Source organism: Kogia breviceps, chromosome 15 (genome assembly GCF_026419965.1).
Source record: "Kogia breviceps isolate mKogBre1 chromosome 15, mKogBre1 haplotype 1, whole genome shotgun sequence".
Lineage (NCBI taxonomy): Eukaryota > Metazoa > Chordata > Mammalia > Artiodactyla > Physeteridae > Kogia > Kogia breviceps.
Window position 1 is genome coordinate 61125845 of NC_081324.1, and position 27174 is coordinate 61153018.

Genomic DNA, 27174 nt, shown 5'->3' on the forward strand with positions numbered 1-27174 from the left:
GCACCGGAGGGGGAGGGGAGGGCCAGGGGGCGAAGAAGTGCAGAGGGCGGCGGAGCAGGGGAGTCGGTGCCCAGCGCCCTTCAAGTCCCGCGCCGGGTCCCGGGAGGATCCCCTACCCGGTCCAGGACCCGCCCACTCCCACGCCCATATCACCCCGCCCCGCCCCCGCATAGCCCCTCCCCGTTCAGACCCCGCCCTCCCCGCCCCCATCCAGGCCTCGCCCCGCCCGATCCAGGCCTCGCCCCGCCCACCGTCCAGGCCGCGGCGCGGCCCGCCCCACATCGCTCCGCCCCGTTCAGGCCCCGCCCCTGCCCGCCCCTTTCCCGAGGCGGCGCCCTGGAAATATGAAGAGGAGCTGCGGCGGCTGCGGCGGCGGTGGCCAGTGCTTCGCGGAGCGGCGGCGGCGGCCGGGCGAGCACGGGGCGGCCGGGCGCGCAGGGCCGGGCGCGGGACGGGAGGCCGGGAGCGGAGGGGCCGGGCCGGGCATGGGGCGCTCCGCGGCCGCCTGAAGCGCGGGCCTGGCCCTGTCCCCGCGCGGCCGGGCCGCGCCGCCCGAGCTGCAGGCGGGTCCCGGGAAGCTGGGTCCCCGGACGGCGGGCGGTGCGGCGCGCGCGGGCGGCCCCGGAGGAGGCCTGGAGATGTCCTGTGTGCGCCGCCTCCTGCTCACATCCCTGTTCCCGGCCCTCCTGCTTCACGGTGAGTCCGGGGGCGCCGGGAGCCGAGTGGACACCCCGGAACCGAGCGGACCGCGCGGCCGGGCTCAGCCCCCTCCTGGGCGCCCTGGAAGAGGCTCGCCTTCCCGGGCGCCTGCCGCGCTCTCTCTGGAAGGGCGCGCACACAGACTTTATGTCCAAGTCCCGGGACGCTTGTGTCCACTCTGCGGGATTTCAGACTATAGGCGGTTATGGAACCGCAGGCTATGCGACCCTTTACAGAGTGTCAGAGCGCAGGCAAGGCTCTTGCTGGGGTCCAAGCTTTGGGGGCACTGTGCAGAGAACTGTGATCATTTCAGGGAAAAAACAGCTCGGGGTGTTTGTGTTCGCTCCTCGGAGGACGAGTGTGTTGAGGGGCTGGGGAGGCGTCTCTCCCAGGTGGACCGGTAGGTTCTCTGAACGGACTTTCAGGGAGCAGGGGCCTCCTAGCAGCCAAGGTGCAGTAATTAAAACCAGTCCCCTAAGTTCTCCGGGACCTGAGCTTGTTTCCTCCCGCTCTTCTGGGTCGTTTTGTTTCTGTTTCATGTGTCACATGTCGTCAGCAGCTCTAGTAAACCCTCAGCCAGAGAACAGCAGGCTTTAAGAGTTCCCGGAATTGCACTGAGGAAAATAAGGTAGCATTGCACCGGGGGTGGGAAGGCAGAATTTGTGCGAGATCTGTGGCGATCATGGGGACAGGTGGCTGCAGAACACGTGCTGATCCAGATGTCCTGGGCCAGCTTTTCCTAACGGTGGACACCTGACTGTTCAGCAGAGTGTCCACCAGCAGCGGGGCTCTCCTGCCTCCACACCCACCACGGGCACCCCAAATCTCTGCACATCGGGTCATCAGGTCAGCACCCTCATGGCCTCTAGGTTTCCAATCCAGCTTCAGAAGGCATTTGGCCGGCGCTGAAGGTCAGGGATGACTCCCAGACCATCTAGGAATGGGAGGAGACAGCAACCCGGGAGCCCTGCACTGCTGTATTCTTTGTCACCCTGCTGGGGCCTGCAGTATGGGCAGCGCAGGTCCACAGGCCCTGCACGCAAGTTGGGCTGGGCCAGACCTGCCTGATTGCCAAGGTGTTCCCGGATCCCCAGTGATCCCCGACTCTCAAAGTCAGGATGGAAGGCTGGCAGTTCGAGGGCCGGAGAGAGAAGGTGTAATTACAGGGTTGTACTCCCAGGCCCATCTGCTTAGAATTACAGAGCCGTTTTCATCTTTGGCTGAAACATGAAACACATCAGAGCCAATGGGCAGATCAAACAGCAGCTGCCACCCACACCAGAAACAAGAGGCAGAGAGAGAGAGGACACAGGAGAGAGTGTCCCCTAAAAAATCTCTTGTCGTATCTGTGCAGGAAAGTGGTCATATGGGCAAATGCCTTTAAAAAGAAAAAGTACTTGACAATTCGGCATGAACAGAATTTTTTTTCATAAAGCCATTTGCCTTTTGGACTACAAAAGCCATGCTCAGAAACACAGCCCGGGCCAACCCATCCTGAACTTTTCTTCCTTGTTTTCAGAGCTGGAAGTTGTAACCACACTTCCTGCACCACAGTGTGGTAACGGCTGGTAAGAGGAGCCCAAGTATATCCTCAGTAAGGTTCAAGTATAGCCCCAGATCTCCAAATTCCAGCTGGAGTCAGCCTGAGCTCCTTGAGGTCAGGGGTTCACCCAGATCCACAGTGTGCAGGGAGGGAGTAAGGAAGGAGGGGAATAAGCCAGTGGGGCCAGACGCCGTGCATGTGTGCTCGTGTGTGTGCACGTGCGCATATGACGAAGAGTATGTAAAATAAAAAAGGAGTTTTGCCAAGTTTAACGGGATGACGGGGATAACCCTGCAAAAAGTCATCCCATTTCAAAGTGAACCTGCAGCGGCAGAGTTATTCACACTGATGCTGCCCACAGAGCAAGTGCGCTCGCGCAGGGCGCGTAGGACTCCACCACAGAGGAGAAACCGAGGGAGTGGTCTTTCTCGGTATAAATCTCTGCGATTTGAGAGAGGCTTGTCACGATTCCTTAGGATAATGTAAAGCACCAAGAAAAAATGGGGTATTCCCCGTTTCCCCCTTCTCTGCCTGATTTTTACTTGATTGAAGTAGTTTTCATGGGAAATGGGTATTAATCAACCTAACCCAAGGGAATGGCTTGAGAGTGTGTCCCATTCTGTAGTTAGGGGTTTTGCAAGTATTTAAAAATTCTGTAGTAACAGATGGAGCTTGATTATGTATCTTAATAGAAGTCATCAGTCTGAAGGAAATTACCTGTACTCTTTTAGAATGGCTTAGTGTTTTTTTTTCCTGATACAGAGGCATTTTTATTTTGCTACTTGTATATTTATGACAGCAATTAGGTAGATAAAAACATATTTTCTGCGGTTATGAATGTACTTGGGACCAACTTTACGAAATTTAGTTCCAGACATTATTTATAGATTATTTGTTACACTAACAAGTCTCATTAATAAGATTAACAAGTGCACAAGGCCTTCAGGAAGATTCTGGGTGAAGATGCTGTAGAAACTCTTTATTGTGTTTGGCATCCAATCTTTGTTCAGTTTTTTTGGTTACTTTTATTTCAACTCCGACAAGTTATAAATCACCCCTAGGTCCTATTGGTGAGTAAATTAGGGACTGGAAAGACTGGAGTCCATTGTTGATTTTTTGCTGTGTTTTAAAACTGTAAATGTAGTGGGAGACCCAAGTTCAAAATGCGACGGCATAAAAGTATACATGTTGGTCTTACTTTCCTGTCCTCCAACATCTGAGAACAATTGCATTGCTTGATCCAAGTAAAACCTATTGAATGTCATGAAGGTATGCAGCTGGGGTATGTCCCTTGTCACTGTTTTATTTGCTTAGATGAATAGCCACGAAAATCATTCTGTTCCAGAAACCAGATTAACATGAGATATTTCAGAAAAAGTGGTGCTTTAATATGCCCCAAAGCGCTCACTCTCTTTATTAATGGAAACATTTGACTTTAAGTTTTGGAGCCATTGTTGGGGAGATGTTCTTCTTCCATCGCCATTTACTTTTGTAGAATTCATCAACTTTTCTGAAATGGGAAGACACTTCTGAGCTATTACCTTTCACTTGAGTGTATTCTATTAAACCAGAAAACAAACAAACAAACCTGTGGATTACCAAATGACTGCTTAACCAACAAAATGTGAGGAAACATTACAATAGGGTAAAATAGAATCTTTGAAATATCATTTTACTGGAGACAGTTTTTGTGACCAAGAAAACATTGCCTTTCCTGCACCTTTTCCCCCTTAGTCATAAAATGTAATCTTGAACAGAAATATTCCTCATCTGCTCATAGCAGGGAGCAGGGGTCTTAGACAGATGGTAAATATTCTCTTTTGAGAGAAACTGACTATCTTCAAGCACGTGGCTGAGCCGTCCTGTCATAGCCGTGGTCCTTCTTTTTCTTCCTAAGTGAGTAAAGAACTCAACACCAGCGGATGATAGGACTGTGTAAATACCTACCATTTAGGGACAGACTGATGACAATTTGATAGAATCAATTAAAGGGAAGCATAAAACATTTAGGACTGGAAATATGAAAGGACTCATTAGTGATCTTGTACACCTGTAGAAAACTTACATGGCAGCACGTGGCCTCTGCGCGGCATTGAAGTGATCCCAAGGAAAAGCTCAGGAAAACCCTGCCACCATCCGAGCATGAGCTCTTGCTGTGTCCAGATGTCATGTGCACAGGCCATTTAGTTCTTTTCAATTTGAGTTCATATTGGGAATAAAGTTATTTTGGAATGTCGTGTGATAGGGATCTAGGTCAGAGTAAGGATGTGGTGTCACCCTGTAGTTACTGAGGCTCGTCTGTTCTCGAAGGGTTTTCTAGCTTCATTCCTTCAGCCAACCATTCGGTCAACAGGTACAGTAAGAGGGCCTCCTCCTCACTGCCGGCTGGGGACAGGGCCGTGAGGAGGGGCAGCCCCCCTTCCTGAAGAGTCCTGAGAATACCTGGCAGGATGAGAAGAGCTTATTGGAGAGCCCAGAGGTGGGAGACTGGCACACTGCCCTTGACTGCGGTGTTCTTCCCTGATGGGAATCCCAGCACTCCACACACACACACACACACACACACACACACACACACACACACACATCATGCACACACCAGGCACACAAACACACACATACCGTGCACGTAGTCAGACACACCACACACAGGCACACACACCATGCACACACACACACATCCATACACACACACGACTGTGTGAAGAGCATGGCTGTGGCGGCAGCCGTCAGCTCCAGGCCCAGCAGGAAAACCATGCTGTCTGTGGTTGGACCCCAGTGTCTGGCCCGGGGACCATGGCCTTAGAAGAAAACGACTTAGAAAATTACCTCATTTTCATCAGAAGTTAAATGAAACCAGGAATTTGAAATCTTGACTTTACTATGTTTCTCATAAAGGGAAAATGCTTTTAGATAAGGTTTAAAGATTGGCAAAAGCAGCTTTCTCAGCTTTGATCTCCAACAACATGGAAATAAAAGCAAGCTCTTGGTGAGTGTAGGTGCCCACCTGGGAGTGAACGGCAGCTTTTGTTCCAAAACATGGAAGCTGTGCAGGCAGTGGCGGTCATGTAGCCGCCTCGACTTCACAGCCCACATTACAGTGATGATGGCTCTTTAACTGGGGCTGGGTGATTTCACGGCAAAGTAATCACCTGCATTTCCCCTCATCGCTCCTGTTATCTCTGCTGCGTGTTTTTCTGCATCGCACCAGTTCCACCGTGAGATGCTTCCTCACTCTGGTGTGGGAGTGACGCAGGTCACGTTGCATCAAGGACAGAAACATGCAAAGTAAGCGGGAAAGGGCCTTTCAGAGTCCCTCTCAGAGACCACCATTGTGAATGTCTTGACATTATATTTATTTGGCTGTTTTGATTTTATTTTTTTAAGCATTAAAGTACCTATGCAGTGACTAACCCGATCAAAGATGAGTTCAGTCCCAAGTGTGCCTGAAAAGTGTCTCCTTCCGAACTCATTTCACATTTTATTGTGTGTAAAGTGGTTTGGTGCTTTGGGTTCTCGATCTAGATAGACAGGTGAAAAGCTGCTGAGTATATCAAGAGGATTCTCCCGGGGACTTGGCCACACGCCGTGTTCCTCCCTCACTTTTCCCTTCACGTGTCAGCGACAGGGCAGGCCTTGGAGACAACCTCGCACGCAGTAGGCCCTCAGCCACCTGCTGAAGGGACGACTCAGGGTCTCTGCTCCATCCTCTGCCCCATGCCCTTTGCCCTCTGCCTGGTCCCTGTCGGTGGCCTTGCTTGCTCTTGGAGAATAACACGGGCTCAGGAATAAGCGTTGCTGCAGGCGACGGAGAAATACTGCATTTGTTCCCTTTGAAGCCTGTGCTCAGGGCTGCCTTCTGTGTGCAGAGTCTGGTGACTTGGGTGACACCAACAGTCACCTGGCCTCACGGGCCTTGAACTTAGGTTTCAGATGCCCATGTAAATGGTTAATCCTGTGCTTCCTCTATTTGGGGAAATCTGGTTTTTTATTTGCTATCTCTGGGAGTTTTCACTCTCTGAACAGTAGACTGGCAATCATGGTGGTAGTAAAGATCATTCTGGAGTCATTTAGGATTTCTCTTGTGAGTTATTTCATCCATGGAAGTGAAAAACTCTTACATACACACACACCCGTGCATGTGATACACCCTCCAGAGCCCAAGGAGCTCATGTAGTTCTCTGCAAATGGTCATCTATAAAATTGTCCCCATAAGCCTTCGGGAATTAATTTGTTTTCAACAGGAGAACAATTTCCTTCCAGGGTCTACGTTTTTCTCCCACCCATACTTGAAAGAAGCTGCCCCCTTGTCATAATCATTTGATCTGGGCCCAGGCCATGGGACCCCGGATGTTGGAGACCATTTTGTAATGACGTCACTTTGATAACGCGACTGGTCGGGGCGGTGCTGTGGTGGCTCCCACTGGCGCTGGTATCAGGGCCTGGTTGTTCGTAGAACCCTTGACATTGAAGGCTGGTTCTCCACCCTCTCCTTTCTGTTCCCATGTAGTAACTGGAATTTGATAAATGAGATAATATAGGCGTGAAGTGAGCCTTCTAGTGTTTTACAAACATTAGTTATTATCCCCATTACTGTAATTTTCACTTTGTACAGGGGAACGAAAGGCACTTATCCTATGACTTAGCCAAAGTCACCTTGAAGCCTGAAAACTCAGTCCCTTTCTTGCTGCACTGATGTTGTTTAACCCTTCGAGATGCTCTTTTCCTTGGATTCATTTACAGCAAAAATCTTAATGAATGGAGCCCAATGAACTAGTCTTCGCAACTGACCAAAATATCTAGAATCCTCAGTTCATCAAAGTCTTGATGTTATTTGTGTGTGCCCTCCTACATGTGTGCTTCCTCACTCGTATGAGAAACACAAGGGGAAAAACCCTCTCTTGGACTAAATAGGGTTGTCACCTGTCCATCCCACTACCTCTGTATCCAAAGCAATATCCCACAGGCACTGATGTTCCTAACGATGACCTCACTATGATCTGCCTTAAGAGCCTGAAAGATCATAATGTCACCTGCACTCAATGTTCAATAGAAGAATTGTCAACAACCAAATATGGTGGTTAGTCAACACTTCTGATTATACAGATCATCCAATCAAGTGGAGGTTTTTAAAGTTATTACATATAATAAGCACATTTATTATTATAACTAATAAGTACACTCAGGCAGGAACTATTATTACAGCTAGTCACCACCCTTAAGTTGGATGTTCATTTATACAATTGAAGATGTATGAAAGTGGACACATAAGTATTTTGCAAAAGTTTTTTTCCAGATGTAGTGCTAAATTAGTACAGACTCTTACCTTCCTCTCTCCGTCTTTCCCTCCCTCCCTCCCTCCTTTCCTCTCTTTTCAAATAACTTTTTGGTGACACCTTTTCCCACAACATGCCAAAGATGGTCAGTGCCTCTCCGGGACCACCAAAGAGATTTACTGCTTTGTTGAAAGCAGTTCCCTTCTCTTATCTTTCTCATTTATTCAGGGAAAAATGATGCACTGAACCATGGCAGAATTGATCTTCCTGCTTCTTAGCCCTCCAAAAAAAGGGAAAAGCAGTCTTTTCAAAATGGAATCCTTATCCTGCGTTACATTGCTTACAGGCTTTGGGTAGTTCCTCTTCCCTGTTTCAGCCCAGTCTACGCTCAGGATGATGCACTCACAGCTCTTGATCACAGCCTGGCCTCTGTTTTGCCACTGTTCCCTCCTGGGCCACCCTGCAATCTCCCCTCCCTAAGGCCTCTCCATCCCCCCTGCACGAATCTCCCGCCCCCTCCTTATGTTGGGCATGTGCTATAAACTCTGCCTGGACCACTTCTATTCAGCCTTCAAGGCATAGCTGCCTGCTCCCTCCATCTTTCTGAGTCCCTTTATAAGTCCATTGGGGTTCTGATTTCTTCCCCAACTGAGGATTCCTTGGGGCATAATGTTTGTAGCTTCTGTGCCTACACAGTGCCTGGCCCTGCAGAGAATCCTTTCTGATTGTTTGAATGAGTGAGTTGCTAGTTTCAGTCTCAGATTTGGAGCTGACATAGTTCTGGCGATGCAGGAACACGGGGTTCCCTGGGTTGACCAGAAGTCTAAGGCTGGTCTCCTTGGAGGGCACCCATGGCTGAAGCTGAGAAGGAAGTCATGGGATGTAAGGTGAGAGCGTTCCACATGGCCTCCCCTGTGGCTGAACTAGGTGCTACAAGTGGCCTTTTCATTCCCAGCCATTTACTAGAAGGAAGCCTCACATGGGGGTGGGGGGGTGTAATCCACGTCCCACACCAAACGAGCCAATAAGTGTTGGTGACCCCTGTCCATACTTGACCCTAAGAGACGGCTTCTCCTGCCTGACAGCAACGCCTGCTGTTGCTTGACCCTTTTGATTTTGCTCCCTAAGGGTCATTGAGGTGGTGGGTATTTCAAAGGAAAAAGGTAAAAAGAGAATAAATTCCAACCCTATTTTCCCATCCTAAAAATTCAGTCCCACCCTCGCGAGTGAGCCCTCAGCCACTGTGTGCTGGGGAGGGGCTGGCTGTCGAGTCCTCCATCTGGCTATCCTGCTGGCCTCCTGGGCCAACGGCCTTGCCAGGTCCCTGACGTTGGCTCCTGTCTGACGGGAGCAGTAGCAAAAGACGGAGCTTGGTCTCTGAAAACCCTGAGTGACTTAATCTTCTGCCTGCTTTCTAATGGTGTGCAAATCGGTGGTTCTGGGATTTTATGTCTTGCCCACCCCGTGGTTAAAAAGCTGACTGTCGGCTCCAGCCTCCTGCACAACCGTGCAGGTCCTGAGCACCACGGCCCCTTCCTTTGCCTCTGAACCCACCTCCTGCCCAGACCCCACCATCCCACCCTTGTCCTTGGACGTGCAGTCCAAGTGAGACCTTAAGAGCCTCCAGGTCGGAAAAACTTATCTTCAATCTTCTTTATGCTTCCAGCCCCTAAGCTGCACAGAGTGGCAGCGTGTAGTTTTTTGTTAAACCGAGTAGAGCTTGTCACCACCCCTGCTCTCCATCCGGGTCACCAGTTAGTTGGCTGCCAGGAGCCCGGACCTCACTCTGGGCACACTGTCCCTCCAGAGCGCAGAGTGAGCTGGGCTCCAGGAGACTCTTACCATTATTCCAGCCATAGGAAGGCCTTTCTCAGGACCTCCAAGAGCCTACTTGTCATTTAAAATAATAGCAACTAATGTCTAACAAGAACCGTGGACCATGTGCTAAAGGAAATGATCTCAGTGAGTCCTGAGACCAACTCCAAGTGGCAGCAGTGCTGTCACCCCCTCCGTACAGATGAGCACACTAAGGCTTGGGGGAGTTAAGTGACTTGTTTCTGGTCACAGTGCTGATCATGTGTTTCATCGATTGTAGGATTTACAGTTTTTCATGTATAACATCTGGGCAGTGGGTGTGCATCTTCGGTGGGTGGGGCCTCTGGCCCCTGTGAGCCTGCAGGTGGCAGTCGTGGCAGACCTGTCATCGCCTGTGTGAACCTGGACCCATACTGTCCTCATGTCACTTCCTCTGTGTGTGTCCTTGTTCTCTCCATCTATGGTTTAGTTGCCAATAGTTTGGTTTTGAAAATAGAGTAAACACTGCAGCCAAGCGTTAGAATTCACTTGTAAACTCCACTCTCAGCGCTGGAAAGAAAAACAGTGTGGAAATCAGGCAGCCCAGTAACAGAGCCAGGGGTGTCCGTGTAACATCAGTGGGGCGAGTATTTATCGCGGTGAGGGGGATAGTAACTGCACTTACATATTTTCTCACCGAGAAACAGTCATTTGGAAAGGAAGATGCCACAAAAAGATAAGGCTGTGTTTGAGCCTTGTTGTCAAGATTCGTGCAGAGCAAACCGATTACCTGTCCTGAGTGAAGCGTCGCAGCTGAAGGCCAGACACGGTGCCAGATCTCTTTGGAGAGATAAAGCAGTCGGAGGCCCTGTGTGTGCTCCAAGGGTGTTGGGACTGCTGCTAAGGCAGGTTTCATCGTTTAAATGCAAGTGTTTTTGTCGCTGGTAATAAAATAATGATGCATCTTAATCATTGAAGTCTTGGATTTGATGAAATCCTTTAAGTGGCTGATCTAGTTTCAAACCCAAGCAGCCCAGCTCCAGAATTTCACCTATATCTGCTCCCCTCCCGGCTTTCCTTCACTTTATGGGAAAACATTTGCAGGGTGTAAAGGGGTTTATAAATCAATTTTTAGAACATAGATTGGTTGATCGTGAGAGCATGACATCTTTACTGAATGCTGGGTGTCACATTTAAAGAAGACTCTTCCACAACTCCCAGTGCTTTGTGACTTGAGTTAAAATATGTATTTTTGCCATGTTACAATTTATCATCCAATTGACCCACCAAATGGCAAGTTGTACTGTTTGATTTCATTCCTGACAGGGAATTCAGGAAGTGCTTCCTATCAACAAGATGACCGCAACCCCTGGGGTTGGTGGAGGTACCCCCCCATCCTCTAGTTTCAAGCGAACTGAGAGAGACCAGCACAAGTGCCAGACAAATGGGAATTAAAATGCTGGAATTGGGATAAATACCCCATCAGAAGTCACAGTACAGGTGGATGTCCATGTAGGATTGCCAACAGGTCACCCCTGCATTTTCCAGACTTTCCACCTGGCTCAGTGCCACAGCCCGACCACTGAAGGGTCCTTCCTATGGGGGTGGGAGGGGGCTGATCAAAATGCATGTATTTTATGTATTTTGAAAACAGGCTGGTTTTGCAAAGAAACAGAGAAAAATAGCCCAGTTAACAGGCTTGTTTCCTTCTTCTCTCTGGGGAGGGTCAGCGACGGAGCACCCAGGACCATCATTTCAGTGGAAGTGCCTTCCCTGGGATGGGAGCTTGAGGCCACGGAGGGGGTCCTTGCTTAACAGCCCTGAGCATTAATGTCTACCTGACACCGATTTCTGAGTTTTAGTGTCGCCCTTGTTCTAGCTCAGGTGTGACTCACCTGGTTTGGCTGAATGGGGTTGCTGGTGAGATTGCATTTAGCATTCATTGCAAAACGATTACCACAGCTTCATTAACATCCATCTTTTATTGTTGTACGTTTGTCTAACTGGTGTCGGGTTTTTATTTCCTAACACAGTGCTGAATTCCTAGTAGGTCCACAATAAAGACCTCTCACATTGTGAGTCACTTCAGGAGTGAATCTCAGAGGAAACAGTGGGCTTTCAGATAATAACTCCATCTGTTTTCCTTGCCTTTTTCTGCACACGAGGCTGGTGGTACTTTTGCATGTGTAAATTTTGGCCAACCTGGACGACGTGAAGATAAACTTAGTCCTAGTGTCCCTTTACCCGTGGAAAATACAGATGTGCAGTCAAGACCCTGTAACGTATGTTTGTTTGTCACCAACTCTGAGGGGCAGCCTTGGAAGATCACTGGGGGAAATGCCACACCTGAGCCCTTATAGGACGGGCATAGGACTTGCACCCCCTCTAGAGGGCGTCCGTTTGGGGATTGAGAGACCCCGAGGTGCATGAGGTGGTACGGGCAGAAGGGAGTCCCCACTGTAGGGCACCTCCTAGCTGTTCCCTGGGCCTTTCTCCCCGTCTCCGTTCATCCTTCACTGAAGCTGCTGGCTCTCTGCCTTCCCATCTGTGTGTCACCGCACCTGTCCACCCTTCCTGACTACCTTTTCTACCTGTCCCCTCAGCGCCATCTCCAGCCTGATGACTCTGGAGCATGCAGTTCTGTCCCCTGCAGCCCTGCACAGCTGCTCGTGGGATGCACGGCCTTGTTTGCAGTTTCATGGACCTGGGCTTGAGCTCAGGCTTTGCCAGGAACTCGCCAAACGACCTCATGCAAATCACATTCGTTATCTCCACAGACCCCAGTTTTCTCACCTGGGAGAGGATCTCCTGGGACACTGTAAAATGTGAATTCTAGGAGAGCCAAGACAGTGATAAAACCTGGCGTTTCCCACCTGTGGGATGTCCCCCCCTCGGGGACAGCTCCTCAGTTGGCCTCATGTCTCTGCAGCTCCCCTGACACCTGCCTTGCATGTATCTGTTTCAGGGCTGGGAGAGGGCTCTGCCCTCCTTCATCCGGACAGCAGGTCCCACCCCAGGTCCTTGGAGAAAAGTGCCTGGAGGGCTTTCAAGGAATCCCAGTGTCACCACATGCTCAAACATCTCCACAATGGTGCCAGGATCACTGTGCAGATGCCGCCTGCCATCGAGGGCCACTGGGTGTCCACCAGGTAAGAGGCTGGGGCCGGGGTCCCGGGAGGTCCTGGAGAGCGCACTGCTATGGAGAGCCTTCTTAGGGTTTCTCAGGTGCACAGAGACTTTCTAGAATCTACAGTGATTCTGGGGTTGTCTGAGTTCTAACTCACAGCCAAGCGACACTTTGAAACTCGGGTTGGTGAAGAAACAGAGCTCAGTCCTGTTGAAATCTTAGCCTCAGCAGCGGTGATACGGTACCACTGTGAACCCACATGGGAGTGAATATGTCCTTGTTTATTGAACCCCGTAGGACCACTCCTGTATGAACAGAAACCATTAGCAAGTGAAATTAGGAGTCTGTGTTTCACCAACCCTGAAACACGACTTGCAAGCTTCTGATGGTCTAAATATTCTAGCCATATTCTGGTAATTTAATATACAGCTTCAGGGTCTGAGAGTAAGTTAAAAGGTACCCATGCTACCTCAACCAGCCAGGGTGCAGCTCTTGGCTTCTTTTCCAGGCTGTGGAGCTGAGATTTATCCCAGTTTGAGTTCTGGCTTATCTTCCATTAGAGCTTTTAAAAATAGCCCAGACGCAGACCTGCAATCTCTTCCCTGCGCATTAAATTGTTGCAAATTCACAAGGCTAATGGTGGGATCTGATCACTTCTGTGCAGACCACTCCTCCAGGTACCTTGGGGAGGGATCACAGGCATCCGGAGAAGAGAAAAAAGAAATCTTATGAGGACGACCTAGCGGTTTTTGGTTTTATCCTAAAAATGGGGTTTCTCAAAATAACCGCATGGTCAGTATTGGCACAAATAATCTTAACGCGACATACTTTTAAATAATTTATCATTTTGTTCAACAAATATTTCTGGAGCTCACAAATATTTACTGCACGCGAGCACTGTTCTAGATTTTGTGTGTATAGCAGCGAACCAAACAGACATGGCCCCTGTCTTCAGGAATTTTACAAATACACAAAGAAGTGTTACGAAGAGGGAAGAAACAACAGGTGCTCAAGGAGAATACCAGGGCCCCTATTTTAGGACAGGGTGGGGGTAGGAAGGGCTATCAAGAAGAGGACACTTGAGCTGAGCTGTCCTTGGCTGTGCAAGACCAGGGAAGAGCTTTCCCTATGGGAGGGCTAGCAGAGGCTGGACGGGAGAAGCACTGACAGGAGCCCTTGTTCCGGGGTGGGGAACAGCCCCAGGCAGGTCAAGAAGGAGGCGGGGCCAGCCCCCAGGGCCCCCTGCACGCCTTGTCTCTGCGAGTTTGGCTTTTAATCTAAGAGAACTGGGATGTCATTGAAGAGATTTCAGCAAAGGCTGTGCTCAAACCTGATTCAGCCTGACTGAAGGGCGCTCTGGCTGCAAGTGGGTGGTGAGAAGAGTGACTTGGGGACAACCAGGGTTCTTGGCCTCGTTAATCAATAGAAATTGATAAGAGGCCAGACAAGAAATTCAGCCTGCTTGCTTCGCAAGGAAGGGTGAGCTGGTTCCTTGTATGGGGTCAGGGTAGGGGCCGGTCCAGGGGTGGGGCCGGAGGTGTGGCTCTGGCGGTCTGCCCACCCCTTGGTGGTGTTGAGTGCAGGGGGGCAGGTGCAGTACCCTGCTTTGCTCCTGACTCTTCAGAGTGGCAGTTGGCTTTTTGGTCTTTTTGTATCTTGTTGTCCATAATTTGCCCCCACTGGGCATGCACACAGTTATTTTTAGTCTCTTATAGTTTGTATTTTGTTGCTCGAAGAGACATGTGTCCAGGTGCAAGCACTGCAGCAAAAGGGTCCCAGGTCCCAAATTGTTTCAACTTGGGGATGACCAATTAAAAGACTCAACAGTTCCAGCTGGAGATGACCAAGGCCTGGGTGAGGGGCGTCAGGGGTGGGGCGATGGAGAAGTGAGTGGGCTTGAGCTTGGGACCAAATCAACAGATTCTCAAGCTGAGGTGAAGTGTTAGAAGTCGGCGATCCTCCTGTCTGAACTACAACAGACATGAATCACTGCTCACACGGAAGGACTCCTTTGTCCCTGGGAAGGAACATGGGCTTCCTCTTCCTCCTCTGTCACAGAGACGGATGCTCAGAGCACCACCGGCTGCTGTCTGGCAGTATCTGCGGCAGGTGACAGTCTTTACTAAGCTAATGGTACCCACTTCTAAGTGGCCCATTCATCAGTTTGTAAACTAATAGTAGTTTTGAGAACCACTGGCCTTTGGGATTTCAGCCCCACCACTTGATTTCACCACTCAGCTCAAACCAGAACTATTGTATCTAATAAGTTTATATATAAATAATAGACACAAGCAGGGTTATAAGGCCAAGACTGATAAGACTGAAGTCTCAATGTCACTGAGACTAGGATCTGGCTAAAGGTGATGAGTGGACAGATTCTTTGCCCAATGCAAGGGAGGAAACCCCCTCATTTCCTGGTGTGGGCCGTGCTGCAGTTGTAAAAACTGATTACAGTTAGACCAGATGAGGAAGGTCCCATCCAGGTGTTTCTGGCCTAGGCATCCAGCCTTTACCTGATGTCACAGCAGAAAACATTTTGCAGACTTCCCTGGTGGCAGAGTGGTTAAGAATCCACCTGCCAATGCAGGGAACACAGGTTCGATCCCTGGTCCGGGAAGATCCCACATGCCGCGGAGCAACTAAGCCCGTGTGCCACAACTACTGAGCCTGCACTGTAGAGCCTGCAAGCCACAACTGCTGAGCCCACGTGCCACAACTACTGAAGCCCGTGCGCCTAGAGCCCGTGCTCCGCAACAAGAGAAGCCACCGCAATGAGAATCCCGCGCACCGCAACAAAGAGTAGCCCCCGCTCGCCGCAACTAGAGAAAGCCCGCGTGCAACGACGAAGACCCAATGCAACAAAAAATAAATAAATAAATTATATTTTTAAAAGATATTAATATTAATATTTTTTTAAAAAGAAAACATTCTGCCACTGTCAGCAGCACAACCAAAGGAGCCCTACCTGCCTCTTTATTTTCTGCTAGAGGGAAAACTAATTTTGACTGGACAGGGTAAGGGATGAATTTCCAGTGGCCTCCAAGGGGTGCCTCCCTGAGACTAGATTCCGTTCCAGGACGACAGGCACCTGGCACCTGGCTGCTGTGGACACGGTCCAGATGACGGAAGTGGTCAGGAAATCAACATCTCTAACAACACAGGGAGCATCTTTCCTAGGCCAGCCCCACACCCTCCTTCCTCCTTCCCACCTGGGAGTGGGGCCGAGGGGGGCACTGAGGATGGCAGGATTCTGCCCTTCTGTCTTGTCCATAAAGTGAAAGGAGGACAACCCCGGTGTGCAGTGACCGGGAGCACGGGTGCTGGGCCAGGCTTCCCCGGGCTCACATCCGGCTCCCATGCTGGCTGGTGAGGGGACCTTGGACACATTTCCTCAGCTCCTGTGCCTCAGTTTCCCCATCTGTAAAATGGGACAGTAATAATACCCACCCTTATAGCACAGGGAACTATGCTCAATATCTTGTAATAACCTATAATGGAAAAGAATCTGAAAAAGAACAAAGCTGAATCACTCTGCTATACACCTGAAACACTGCAAATCAACTATACTTCAACAACAAAAAAATAAAGACTAAAACGATCCTTGGGATGTAAATAATAATAATAATAATACCCCCCACCCCCCAGCTTGCTGTGCAGATTCCGTGAACTGTCCAGAGTACCATCCTGTTATCATTCCCTTGATCTCCTGGCACTGTGATGAGCCTCCTCCTCGTGGCTTTGGGCTCACGAGCGTCTTCCTCCCCCTTTTCTGCAGCTGTGAGGTGCGGTCGGGCCCCGAGTTCATCACCAGGTCCTACCGGTTCTACCACAACAACACGTTCAAGGCCTACCAGTTCTACTATGGCGGCAACCGCTGCACCAGCCCCACCTACACGCTGGTGGTCCGCGGCAAGATCCGCCTGCGCCAGGCCTCCTGGATCATCCGCGGCGGCACCGAGGCTGACTACCAGCTGCACCGCGTGCAGGTCGTGTGCCACTCAGAGGCCGTGGCGGAGCGGCTCGGCCAGCTGGTCAACCGCACGTGCCCTGGCTTCGTGCCCGCCGGCGGTCCCTGGGTGCAGGACGTGCCCTACGACCTGTGGCGGGAGGAGGGCGGCCGTGAGTGCACCCGGGCCGTGAACTTTGCCATGCACGAGCTGCAGCTGGTCCGCGTGGAGAAGCAGTACCTGCAGCACAACCTGGACCGCCTGGTGGAGGAGCTCTTCCTGGGTGACATCCACACTGACGCCTCCCAGAGGATGTTCTACAGGCCGTCCAGCTACCAGCCCCCGCTGCAGAATGCCAAGGTACCCCGCACCACCCTGCATAGCCCCTGGGGGGGGCGGGGCTCTGCATCATGGAGGGGCTGCTGGCGGGGACGGGAGTGGGAGGGCTGTAGGTTGGATCGGGGGACACGTAGCCCAGTCAGGAGGCCCGGGTGGGCCACCACCTTGCTCTGTGATGGGGCCTCGGTTTTCCTATTTGATGAGGGTGGTTGTTCTGGGACCGGTGGTGCAGAACAGCCCCGGTGGTTTGTCCTCGAAAATTCCTAAGGCTCCCTTCTGCTCTGACCCTCTGGGAACTTCTTCTGTGAGTCTAAGAGGACAAGCTTGCAGGAAGCGTGGAGATGTTCTAACCCTACCTGGGAAGATGCACAGCCCGGCAGGGATCCTGGCCCTGGGGCCGGGGGCAGGGACAGTACTGCTGGCCTGGGGCTGTGGACCCTTAGAACCTCCTGTTCTGTCTCCACAACGACTCTGTGAGGCAGTGATGACCACCCTCTTAGCAGAAGAGGGGGCAGCTGCGGTGCGAGGGGTGGTTTCCTGCCCAAGGTCACCGGTTGGTGAGTTTCAGGGCTGGAATTTACACCCAAACCTTTCCCCAGACCCCACTGGACTATTTCCCCAGATCCCACACTCTTCCCATTGGACTAAGTGAGAAATCACTGTGACCCAAGGAGAGGATGGAGGGGGCAGGAAACAATTAAAACCTTCTAATGTTCTTTTCTTAAATGATAGTCCCCATAATTACACTTGGAATTCACCAGGCATTTCCTTCCCACGGGCTCAGAGTCCGTGTCTGCATGTAACAGGGTCATTTCCACCGCAGAAGCTGGGGAGACAGGAAGGGGGCCTGGGGGGCAGCGGCTTTCTCCCCAGTGGCCCCCACCGTCAGACCGGCTTTTCTGGAATCCTTTCTAGAATAGCAACTCTCCAGTTGCAGGGCTTGTCCGACTTTTGTTTGGTGGTTTATTTGTTTCTAAAGCATCTGTTTTCTTCTCAGTCCTTGGAGCGCGCTCATGCCTGGTGAGGGTACCGCTGGTGCCCCGCCGGACCGCTCGGTTGTCTTCTTTCTGTCTGTTACCGCGAGCTTGTGTCGTGAAAGTCGCCTTTATGATGACTGTGGGGCATCTGCCAGGAGGCCGAGTAGGCGGGGAGGCTTCCTCTGGATGCACATCTCGGGGACGTCCCCTCCCCGTGCCGAGGGGACCCTGGGCTCCGTGCAGACCCCAGCCAGGTCCGCTGTGCTGTGCCCTGCGCGTTCTAGAGGCGCCAGGTGAGGCGGGGCTGCGAGGGAGAGGGCGGCCCTCCTGCCCCGGGGACCCCAGGCGTCCTCGCAGGGAGAGGGCAGGCAGTGGGCTCTGCCTGCTCCACAGCCGATGCAGAGGCACCAGGACGGGACTCTGCCTGGCGGCCACCAGGGCAAGGGCCCGGCTTCTGGGAAACGGAGGAACCGTTGAGGGACCTTTGCAGGTGGCCGCCTTATCCAGATGCTGCAGCTTAACAGGCTTCTCCCCAAACTCCTGGTGTCAGGTGGCAGCGGGAACGGGATTTTCAGACATGCATCTGGCTTTCTTTGAGCACAGTGGAGCCAACGTTCACATTATCTCCGGGAGTAAGGGTGTTGTGAGTGAAAACGGTCTGCAGCTCATCCAGAAACCCCATGGGAGCCAGAACCCTGACCCAGCCTGGCCTGAGCCTGTGAGAGGATCCTCCCAGAAGCAGAGTCTTCAGCCCTGCTCACCTTCCAGCGAGGATGCTGGTGAGTAGGGTGGCCAGGGCCCAGGAAGGAGAGAGGAGGCTGGATGGAGGCCCCCTGCCCAGAGGAGGCAGCAGACAGCGTGGACCAACCTGCTTCCACTCTGAACCTGACCTTGGGCTGTTGGTGCATGTTGTTGGATCCAGACTCCGTGTCCTCACCTGCGGATGCCCACGTGGGCTTTTTGATCTCTTGAGCTCTCCTTAGGCCTGGAAAAGAAAGGAGTACCCACAACCACCTTTCTTGTCTTACCTCCGTCTCTGCCCCTCCTCTCACTCCCATTTTCTCTTCCCTCCTCTGCAGGGGCAGTTATGGGACCATCTCCCCAGATTCTTAAGAAGTAAACTCTTTAAACCTAGGCCACAATCCCTCATTCAAGAAATATTAAGGGTGGAAAGAACCTTGGATCTTGGAGATTATCCAAGACACACTGTTAAGCCTTTTTTTTTTTAAAGGAAGGTACAGAATAGCATGAACAGTGTGATACCATGTGTAAAGCTAGTAATAAAAGAAAAAGGTAAGCTGATCCAGGAAAGAGTGTTTCTGCAGTGGGACAGTGAGGGCCTCAGAGGAGGGGGACAGTGTGGCCGGGGGAAAGATACTTGTCATTGTGAATGTTTTTGCACCTGCTGCGATTTGTGCCGTGATCTTGTACTACCAAAACTTCATCACCACACTCAAAACAGATTCCAAAAAGGCAGGATTCTAAGGCTCGGAGGAATGCTGTGGCCACAGATGAAGCTGGTGAAGGGGCTGGGTAGACGCAAGCCAGCGTCCAGGACCTGGCCTGTGCTCTCCCCCGAAGGCCAGCCCAGGTCCGCGTGGCTCTGGGAGCTGAAGGGGCCCGTTCTTCTCCTGTTGTCCCTGGCATGTGCATCCTGGCCTGCAGTGAGCAAGCAGTCAGGAAGTTTTGAGATCCCCCCCTGCGCCGGCTAGGAGAAGGGATCGGTGGACTTGGCCGCTGGTGCCTTTCCAAAGCCCCAGGTGCTGCCTGCCCGCTGGGCTCCCACAGACCCGGGAAGGAGGAAGGCTGGGGGCGCATCCAGACAGACCACAGGCCTCACCACCCCCCTCTGAACCCTTCACCTTCCCTAATCGCCAGTCAGTAGAGACCTGGCTGAAAATTAGTTTAAATGCTAAATTGAGTTTAAAACCACTAGTCTCAGCGCCTCTGGAAAGGGGACACCATGTAAAAATAGAGATTTAAAATCAACTTGATTTTCTAAGCTTCATACAGCTTTGCTGTGAGGTTCAGAGCCCTTCGGCAAAAAAAAAAATGATGTTTGAAGAGAATCAAGTGAGCTGGGAGAATTCTTTCAGGATGAAGTTGGCTACTCTTCATTAGAAAAACAGGACCCCCTCAAATAACCCTGAAAGAAGATGCTTTGCTAGAATCGAGTTTAGCATCAGGGCAGCCCTTACCCTCGACCTGGATTCCTGTGTGGTGGAGGGTTAGTCAGGTGCCCTCTTTCCTTGGCAGAATCAAAAGTAATTAAGAGCAAATGATTGCTGGGGTCATTGGAAATGCCAGGGCCTCAGGATCATACTTGCAAGCAAGCAGAATTGGTCTTTTTCCAAAACCGTGCACTGATGAGGCCACAGGGTCGTAAATCAAAGGGCTTGCCTGCAAACCAGACCACTCTCCCCAAGCCACGTTTCTGAAATAGCCTGTCTGGAATGCTGATAGTGGGGCTGCCCCTTGGAGACGGAAACACAGCAGAGTGTTTTGGGGGTGCCGGACCGCTGGGAGGAAGCAGGGGTACTCGTGTGCTCTCTCTCCTAAGTTCCCTGCAGGCTTCTGGACTGTGAACAGTCATCTGTTTTTTGAGAGAGCTTGTCTTTCCAAGCCTCCTCAGAGCATGTGAGAAATACAGATTTATGGTGACATCTGTGACATCCGAGGGACTTTGGACCACGTGGCTGTGGACATCAGAGTTTCTGCCCAGCTCCAGGAGGCAGCTCTGCAGCAGGAAGGGGTCTCTCCTTAGGCATGTGGTTAGCGTGGCTCCCTGCGAGGTGGGTAAGTGGGTGTCACAGGTGCACAAGTAGAAGGATCCCGAAGCTCACGGAGGAATCACTGTCCCTGCCCTTTCTGTCAGTGCAGGGCAAAGAGAAGAGGGGTTTGCGGAGGTGATGGTAGTCAGAAGAGGTGGTAGAAGACCAGGGCATTCAAGGAGTCACGACCGAGACAGTGTCAGAAGCCCACCTTATGTTCAATCAGGATGCCCCTTACAGAAAACCGTGACCCTGCCCCCAGGGCCGGGTGTTCACTGCCAGGCTGCACGTCCTGCCCACAGGATGAAAAAAAGAGCCGGCGATGGGGGTCAGATAATGGGTTCTGGCCTCCGAAAGGCTTGCTCATGTGGACATTTTATTTGGGTCGAAATATGAAGAGTCACATTATTGCCACACTGCACAGCTACTGGCCTCTGCTGTGAGTGCAGAAACAGTTCATTATTTTTCTTGATTCCTGAGTACAAGAGTTTTATTTAAGGAGTCAGCAGACCAGGAAGTTGTTGTTGTCAGGGATCATGCAAGTGGTAAACATTTCATCCCTTAAAAGTCTAGGAAGCTGAGAGGACAGCGTGAATGCCTGGGTGGCAGGAAGTCTATCGTTGGAGAGTCTGGGTCAAGTCCTGTGTGCGGGGCATTGGCCGAGAGCCCTGTGGGCAGAGGGAGGGGGAGAAGGGGGCCAAACGTCGGGTCCGCTGCCTTTACAGCCAATGTGATTATGAAGATGAGTCTCCTTCAACTCTTTAAATGCGTTTAAATCAATAGGAGGGGAAGAAACAATCCAACAAGTAAAATTTAATCAGCATTTTCTTCTGTAACCATTCTTATAGTCATTTGTATTGAAGAACCCTCTTCTTATGGTCCTTTTATCGAGCTCTGGGCTCTGTGCAAAGTGTGTATGTACAGGCAAGGTGGAGATGAAATTATCTTTTATGTGATTTACAGGAAAGGCCTTTGGGAGCTCACATCTCAGAGTCTAAACTTCATGGAAATCCCATTTCTAGAAAATGCACTGCTGCTTCCGGGCACCCACCAATGCTTCTTCTTCCCTCCAGGACGCAGTGTTCTGTCGGTTTCGCTCACGGAAGACCCGGCAACCAAACGCAGGCCCCGAGGAACTGGCTGTGTCTCTCTTACCCTTTTCCGTCGTCCTTCCAGCTCGGGCCCCTCTGTGGTGGTTGCATCACAGCTACAGGGTTGCTGTGCAGAGTCCTTGTGAGGCTAAGTCCTTCTGTCCTCAACGCCTGCCACCTGCTCCTGGCAGGTGGTGACCAGGCTGAGGGGGTCCAAGCACTGCCCTGTGCATGTGGCATTGGCTGCCCCGGCCTGGTCAGACAGACTGCCAGCCTCCGGGTGTGGCTCTGAGGCTACAGTTACAGAGACCCAACCTGTGTGGCCACGGCCGTTTCCCTGACTTTCTTCTGAAAGGGGAATCATCACGGCTCCTTTGAGAAGTCAGAATGAGCCTGAGTCCACAACATCCTAGGATCCCAGCTCTGAAAGGCACCCCGAGGGGCCCCTCCCACAATGCGGGCAGCGCTCACGGTTGTGATGAATGCTGGCTGCTCTGTTCATCTTGTTACGTATCCGAGGACAACTTTCTAACCATCCATCAGCCCGTGAGCCATGAACCTGTATCACACCTACTGCATTCTCCTAGGTGTCGTGGGACATAGGAAAACGGGAGGGTGCTGGTCTTGGCCTCAAATTAGCTCCCATGTCACGGAGAGGAGCCCGGAAGGATGTCCGTGTAGGAAGACCTACCGTAGGGCGCCTGCAGTTCAGTCACACATGTGGTGAATGGCACTCGGGAAGACAGCTTTCAGCATCATCCTCGGCCATCCGTGGAGGTTTCTTCCTGAGAAACGTGACCCCGGGGGAGCAGAGCTCTAGCAAGAGGCATTTCATCATCTCTCCCCATTTCTCCTCCTCCTCAAACAAAACATTTAGCCCAAGAAATGTCTTATGCAGGCTGCTTCTCTAGTTGACTTATTCACGACAAGATCACGTCAAGAAACTTTTTCCATTCTGGGAAGATGCTGGGAATCAAGTGGATCCGTCAGCAAATGCTGACAAACCAGCTCTCCAGAAATAAATGTCGGCAGGGAACAGGGCAGAGCCTAGAGAACCGTGTCAGTCTTCGGCCAGAGAGGACCTTTTCAAGGGACCAGAGCCCTTGGTAGGGAGATGTATGTTCCTTGCAGACCCCAGCCGAAGGGGCAGCCTGGGGCCCGAAGGGAGCACTCGGCAAGCCCCACAGCCGAGTTCTGTCCCAGACCCCTCCGAGCCATGTCCTTCTCTCTCTCTGTGCTTCGGTGACCTCATCTGCAACGTGTACTGTGGTCTCTTTGGGAGACTGAGAAGCATAAGGAGATGATGTTCTCGAACTTCCCCAGCATCAAATGCCCTGTACGTGCAAATTGTGTTATTTAACTGTTCCCAGGGCCGGGTCAGGATCAGGAAGCACAGTGGGAAAACCCCCCTCTACCTAGGTCATTGCTGACTGATAAAATGTGATGTTACATTTTCGTTTTTAGAATAAGCTTGATTTCTTTCTTAAGAGATTAATGGTATAGGGATTCCCCACCCCCACCCCCCCGCCCAGGAATGAAAGCTTTTTATAGTTGGTGTAAAGAATAACAGCAAGGAACACGTTCTGGTCCCTCGGTTCTAGCCCTCAGCTTCTGTGTGCACAGGAACCCTGACGTTAGAATAGCCTATCTGAGATGCAAGGGAGGGAGTGATGTGAAGCCTAACGGGAGAGCCTGGGAAAGACAGCTTCTCGGATGAGACTCATGGATCAGAGCATGGACCAAACAGAGTAACTTCATGAAGCAAATGAGATTTCATGGTACAGATCACTCTTCATGTTGAAACATTCTTCCCCTTTAGTCATTGTGAATGGCCGCTATTTAAGAAAAGCATCTTGGAAAAGAGAAACTTCAGAGCCAGTACGATATCTAGGCCTTAATTTCTGCTTCTCCATGGTTGTTCCTGTAGGTCTTTTGGGTTTTATTCAAGCCAAGGATAGTGGTAATTAAGAGTACAAATCAGATTTTTTAAAAAATCTGTCCACAAAACAGAAAGGTGTTCCCTTTATTCAGCCTTGGCTGAAACTGTCTCCTTGTTGACAGCATCCACAGAGAGGCCAAAACTCCCACACAAAGATTTATGACATCTTTGGTTTCTTAATGCCAGCTAAAGAGTTGGTTAAAATGGTAACTAGTCAACTCAACAACAGCAAAAAGCAACCCGATTAAAAAATGGGCAAAGGACTTGAATAGACATTTCTCCAAAGAAGATGTACAAATAGCTCGTAAGCACATGAAAAGATGCTCAACATTTCTAATCATGAGGGAAATGCAAATCAAAACTACAGTGAGATAGCACGTCACACATATTAGGATGGCTGTTATAAAAAAAAAAAAAAACTGCTGGTGAGGGTGTAGAGAAATTGAAACCATCGTGCTTTGCTGGTGAGAATGTACAATGGTGCAGCTACTGTGGAAAACAATATTGAACATAGAATCACCATATAATCCAGCAATTCCACTTCTAGGTATATACCCAAAAGAATGGAAAGCATGTTCTCAAATAGATTGGACACCCATGTTCACGGCAGCATTATTCACAATAGCCAAAAAGTGAAAGCAACCCAGGTGTCCATTGACAGATGAATACATAAGCAAAATGTGGTCCATCCATACAGTGGAAAACTGTTCAGCCTTAAAAAGGAGGGAAATTCTGACACATGCTACAACCTGGATGAACTTGAGGACATTAAGTGAAATAAGCCACTTACAAGAAGGACAAATACTGTATGATCCCATTTATATACGGGGCCTCGAGTAGTCAGATCCATAGACACAGAAAGTAGGATGGTGGTTGTCAAGGGCTACAGTGGGGGATGGGATGGAGAGTAGTATTTAATGGGGACAGAGTTTCAGTCGGGGAAGATGAAAAAGTTCTGGAGATGATGGGGTGGTTGCATGACAGTGTGAATTACTTAGATGGGAAGTTTTATGTTATGTATGTTTGACCACAATGAAGTAAAGTAGCTAGTTCAGGAATTTGGTAAGACCAATACCCAAGGGGCAGCTTCCTCCCAGTCCTTCCCAACCGATGGGTGACAAGCTTCCCTGAAACTACCTGGCCTGCCTTTCTCTGCTGCCGACCAGAAACGCTTCAGCCAGGACCATCTCTCGCCTGAAGGACCACAGCCCAGCCAGATGCTCACCTCGGAGCTCAGGACCTGTGCCCTGTCGTTCTTAAAGAAAAACACCAAATGCCAGCGTGCTGGGCATGGAACAGCCTGGGTCCCACGTTGGTGCCCCCTCCCCTCCGAGCCGGTTTCTTTTCTGAAGAGCAGTTGATCCCTGGTGTCGTCCGAGCAGTGGCTCTTGCAAGAACTAAGACCCCTTGTTCCTGCCCCTCCTGCTCAATCTAAGAAGCTTTCTGGACACTTCCTGAATGATATAGGTATTTGAGGAAACAAATCTTTTCAGTGATTGAGACTCATGTCTTCCTAGAATGGCCAGAAATGAAGTGGTCACAACTGATATTTTTAAATTCCCAAATCACAGATAGCGAACCTAGTGGTGGAGAACAGGAAGAAGGGGATGGAGGCTGGGTCGGTGTGTAGGGACCTGCAGTGCACATGGACTGCATAGGATCCGCTCAGTGAGCGAGTGTTGCGGGGAGGGCAGTCAGCAAGCTTCCAGCTGGCGAGCTCCCAGTGGAGTAGCTGAGCCATAGCTCCTCGTGGGTGTTTTGGAAGCTGCCTGGCGTGTGTTCTCAGAGGTTCCTGTCTCTTTCCAGGGCCGTCTCCTGCACCACTCAGCGTGCTGGCTAACAGGTACTGGCACCAGATTTCCCCACTCCCCCGTCCTGTCTGTGAAATCTCAGAGACTTGAGTCTGAGTACAGGGCTGGTTTCACACAGACCATGTGGGGCTGGGGCACGGGAGCAGGGGCAGCAGGTACAGTTTGATCAAGGTGCTGATCATGATAATGCTTGTTAGCCGTTAAGGAAGGGGCTACTTCCTGGGTGCGGGAGTTAATATGACGTTACAGAAATCATATTAACTTTCCATCCCAGACTTTGAATAAAAACCCCCTTTTGGGGTAAAAAAATTGGAACCTTCGCTTCCTAGTAGTTTACAAGAAAATACATAGTGGCAAAATTACTGAATTCAGTGATGCTCTCTTTTAACTAAATTTGTGTCTTTTTCACCCTGTCATGCGTTTGAAAGATAGTGGCACATATAGCAGGAGACGTGCCATTTGTTTGGTCTTCCCACCGAGTGCCATGCACGCATGCAACCCCACGCCGAGAAACTTCTCCTCGTAGTGGTTCTGGGATCCCAAGTGGGACCCACCTTAGTCTAATCCTCATTTCTTATGGCATTTAGGCATGTGTAACAGTGCTCATTTTATGCATGGGGACATTGAAAAGGAGAGATTAGTAACATGCCCAGGATACGCAGCTGCAGTCGCCGGCCGGTGGATCTCCTGCCAAGGCCGGAACCATCTCTTTCTGTGCAGTTAAGTGCAGGCCTCGTGGGCTGTATACACATGTCCTTCCTGTCTGTTTCCTTGCTGTAGCTTGCAGATGGCTCACTGCTGACCACAGGCTGCAGGGCACTTTCTCCCCTGTGTCCCAGAGGCCTTGGTAGGAAACTGTAGGCCCACAGACACATGGGCCCCAGGACAGCGAGGTCTCTGCGCTGCCCGTTTGATCTCATTGCCTGCAGGCCCCAAACAAACCTCCTCTCCCGTAAATGACAACTCCAGGCTCAGCTGTTGAGCACAGGGACTGTCAGTGGGCGCCGAGCTGTCCTGGGAGGAGAGTGTGGAAGGGGCGGCTGGGGACCCCTGGGCCCCTGCAATTCTCACCTCCTCTCCCAGGCAGCCCAGCCTTCAACCAAAGAACTGCCGCAGCCCCGCATGCAGTCAGTGCCGGGGATGGAAAGGCCTGGAGGTTTGGATTTCTGCCCAGAAAACAAGTGCCTGCCTGCCCGAGTGGCCACCTGTCAGTCCCTGTCTACAGGCCAGGAGCTGCTGGACCAGGAGCTGCTGCACGGTGGGCCCCGGGCAGGGGGCAGGGCCAGTGTCGCCCTCCTGCCACAGCACCAGGCACATTCACATGGGCCTCTAGCGTGGCTGGTGTCTGGCAGCCCAGGAGGCTTTACAGACCTGCGTGGGAGGGGGAGTAGTGGAGAGGATGCCCCATCCAGGGAGGCAGCCCTGGCACATGGGCCTCCGGTGACTTGGGTCCAACAGCGGATGGCAGTCTGTCTGGTCAAGGAGCCGGCTCCTGTGTCTCCAGACCTGGCTTTCTGTGTGAGCCCCAAGCCCTCCAGGCAAACGGCATCTACGTGGCTGGCAGTCTCGGGCCCCCCTACTCTACTCAGAGGAGGTTTTCTAGGTGGCAGTCCTAGCCCTTGTGCCAGGTCCATGTTGGTGCTATAAGCAGGCCCGGCCAGAGAGGCACTCCCGAAAGACAGGGCGGCCACTCTCTTGCACTGATTAGATGGCGTGAAGCTATAAAACAGGAAGCATTCAGAGCCCATAAACCATCCAGACCTCAGGGCAGCAGACGCAGGTAGGGACAGGAGTGCCCACGGCCTCTCCGGGCCTCTGCTCTTGCCTCCTTTGGGGCTGTGTCCTTCATGCCTCCTTCAT

At 51.2% G+C, this 27174-nt stretch overlaps 1 protein-coding gene across 2 annotated transcripts in view; it reads left to right on the plus strand.

Annotated features, from left to right (window-relative positions):
* The first annotated feature begins 551 nt into the window (after nt 1–551).
* Nucleotides 552–27174, plus strand: part of APCDD1 (APC down-regulated 1) — a 30250-nt gene continuing 3627 nt past the window's right edge. Inside the window, exons 1-3 of one of the 2 annotated variants that reach the window (XM_059039476.2) lie at nt 552–696; nt 12278–12461; nt 16215–16746. In XM_059039476.2, coding sequence (XP_058895459.1) covers nt 639–696; nt 12278–12461; nt 16215–16746 — 774 coding nt within the window. In that variant the 5' untranslated portion in view covers nt 552–638. Of the gene's footprint in view, nt 697–12140; nt 12462–16214; nt 16747–27174 lie in introns of those variants that run through there. The other variant, XM_059039475.2, reaches the window with a different exon arrangement.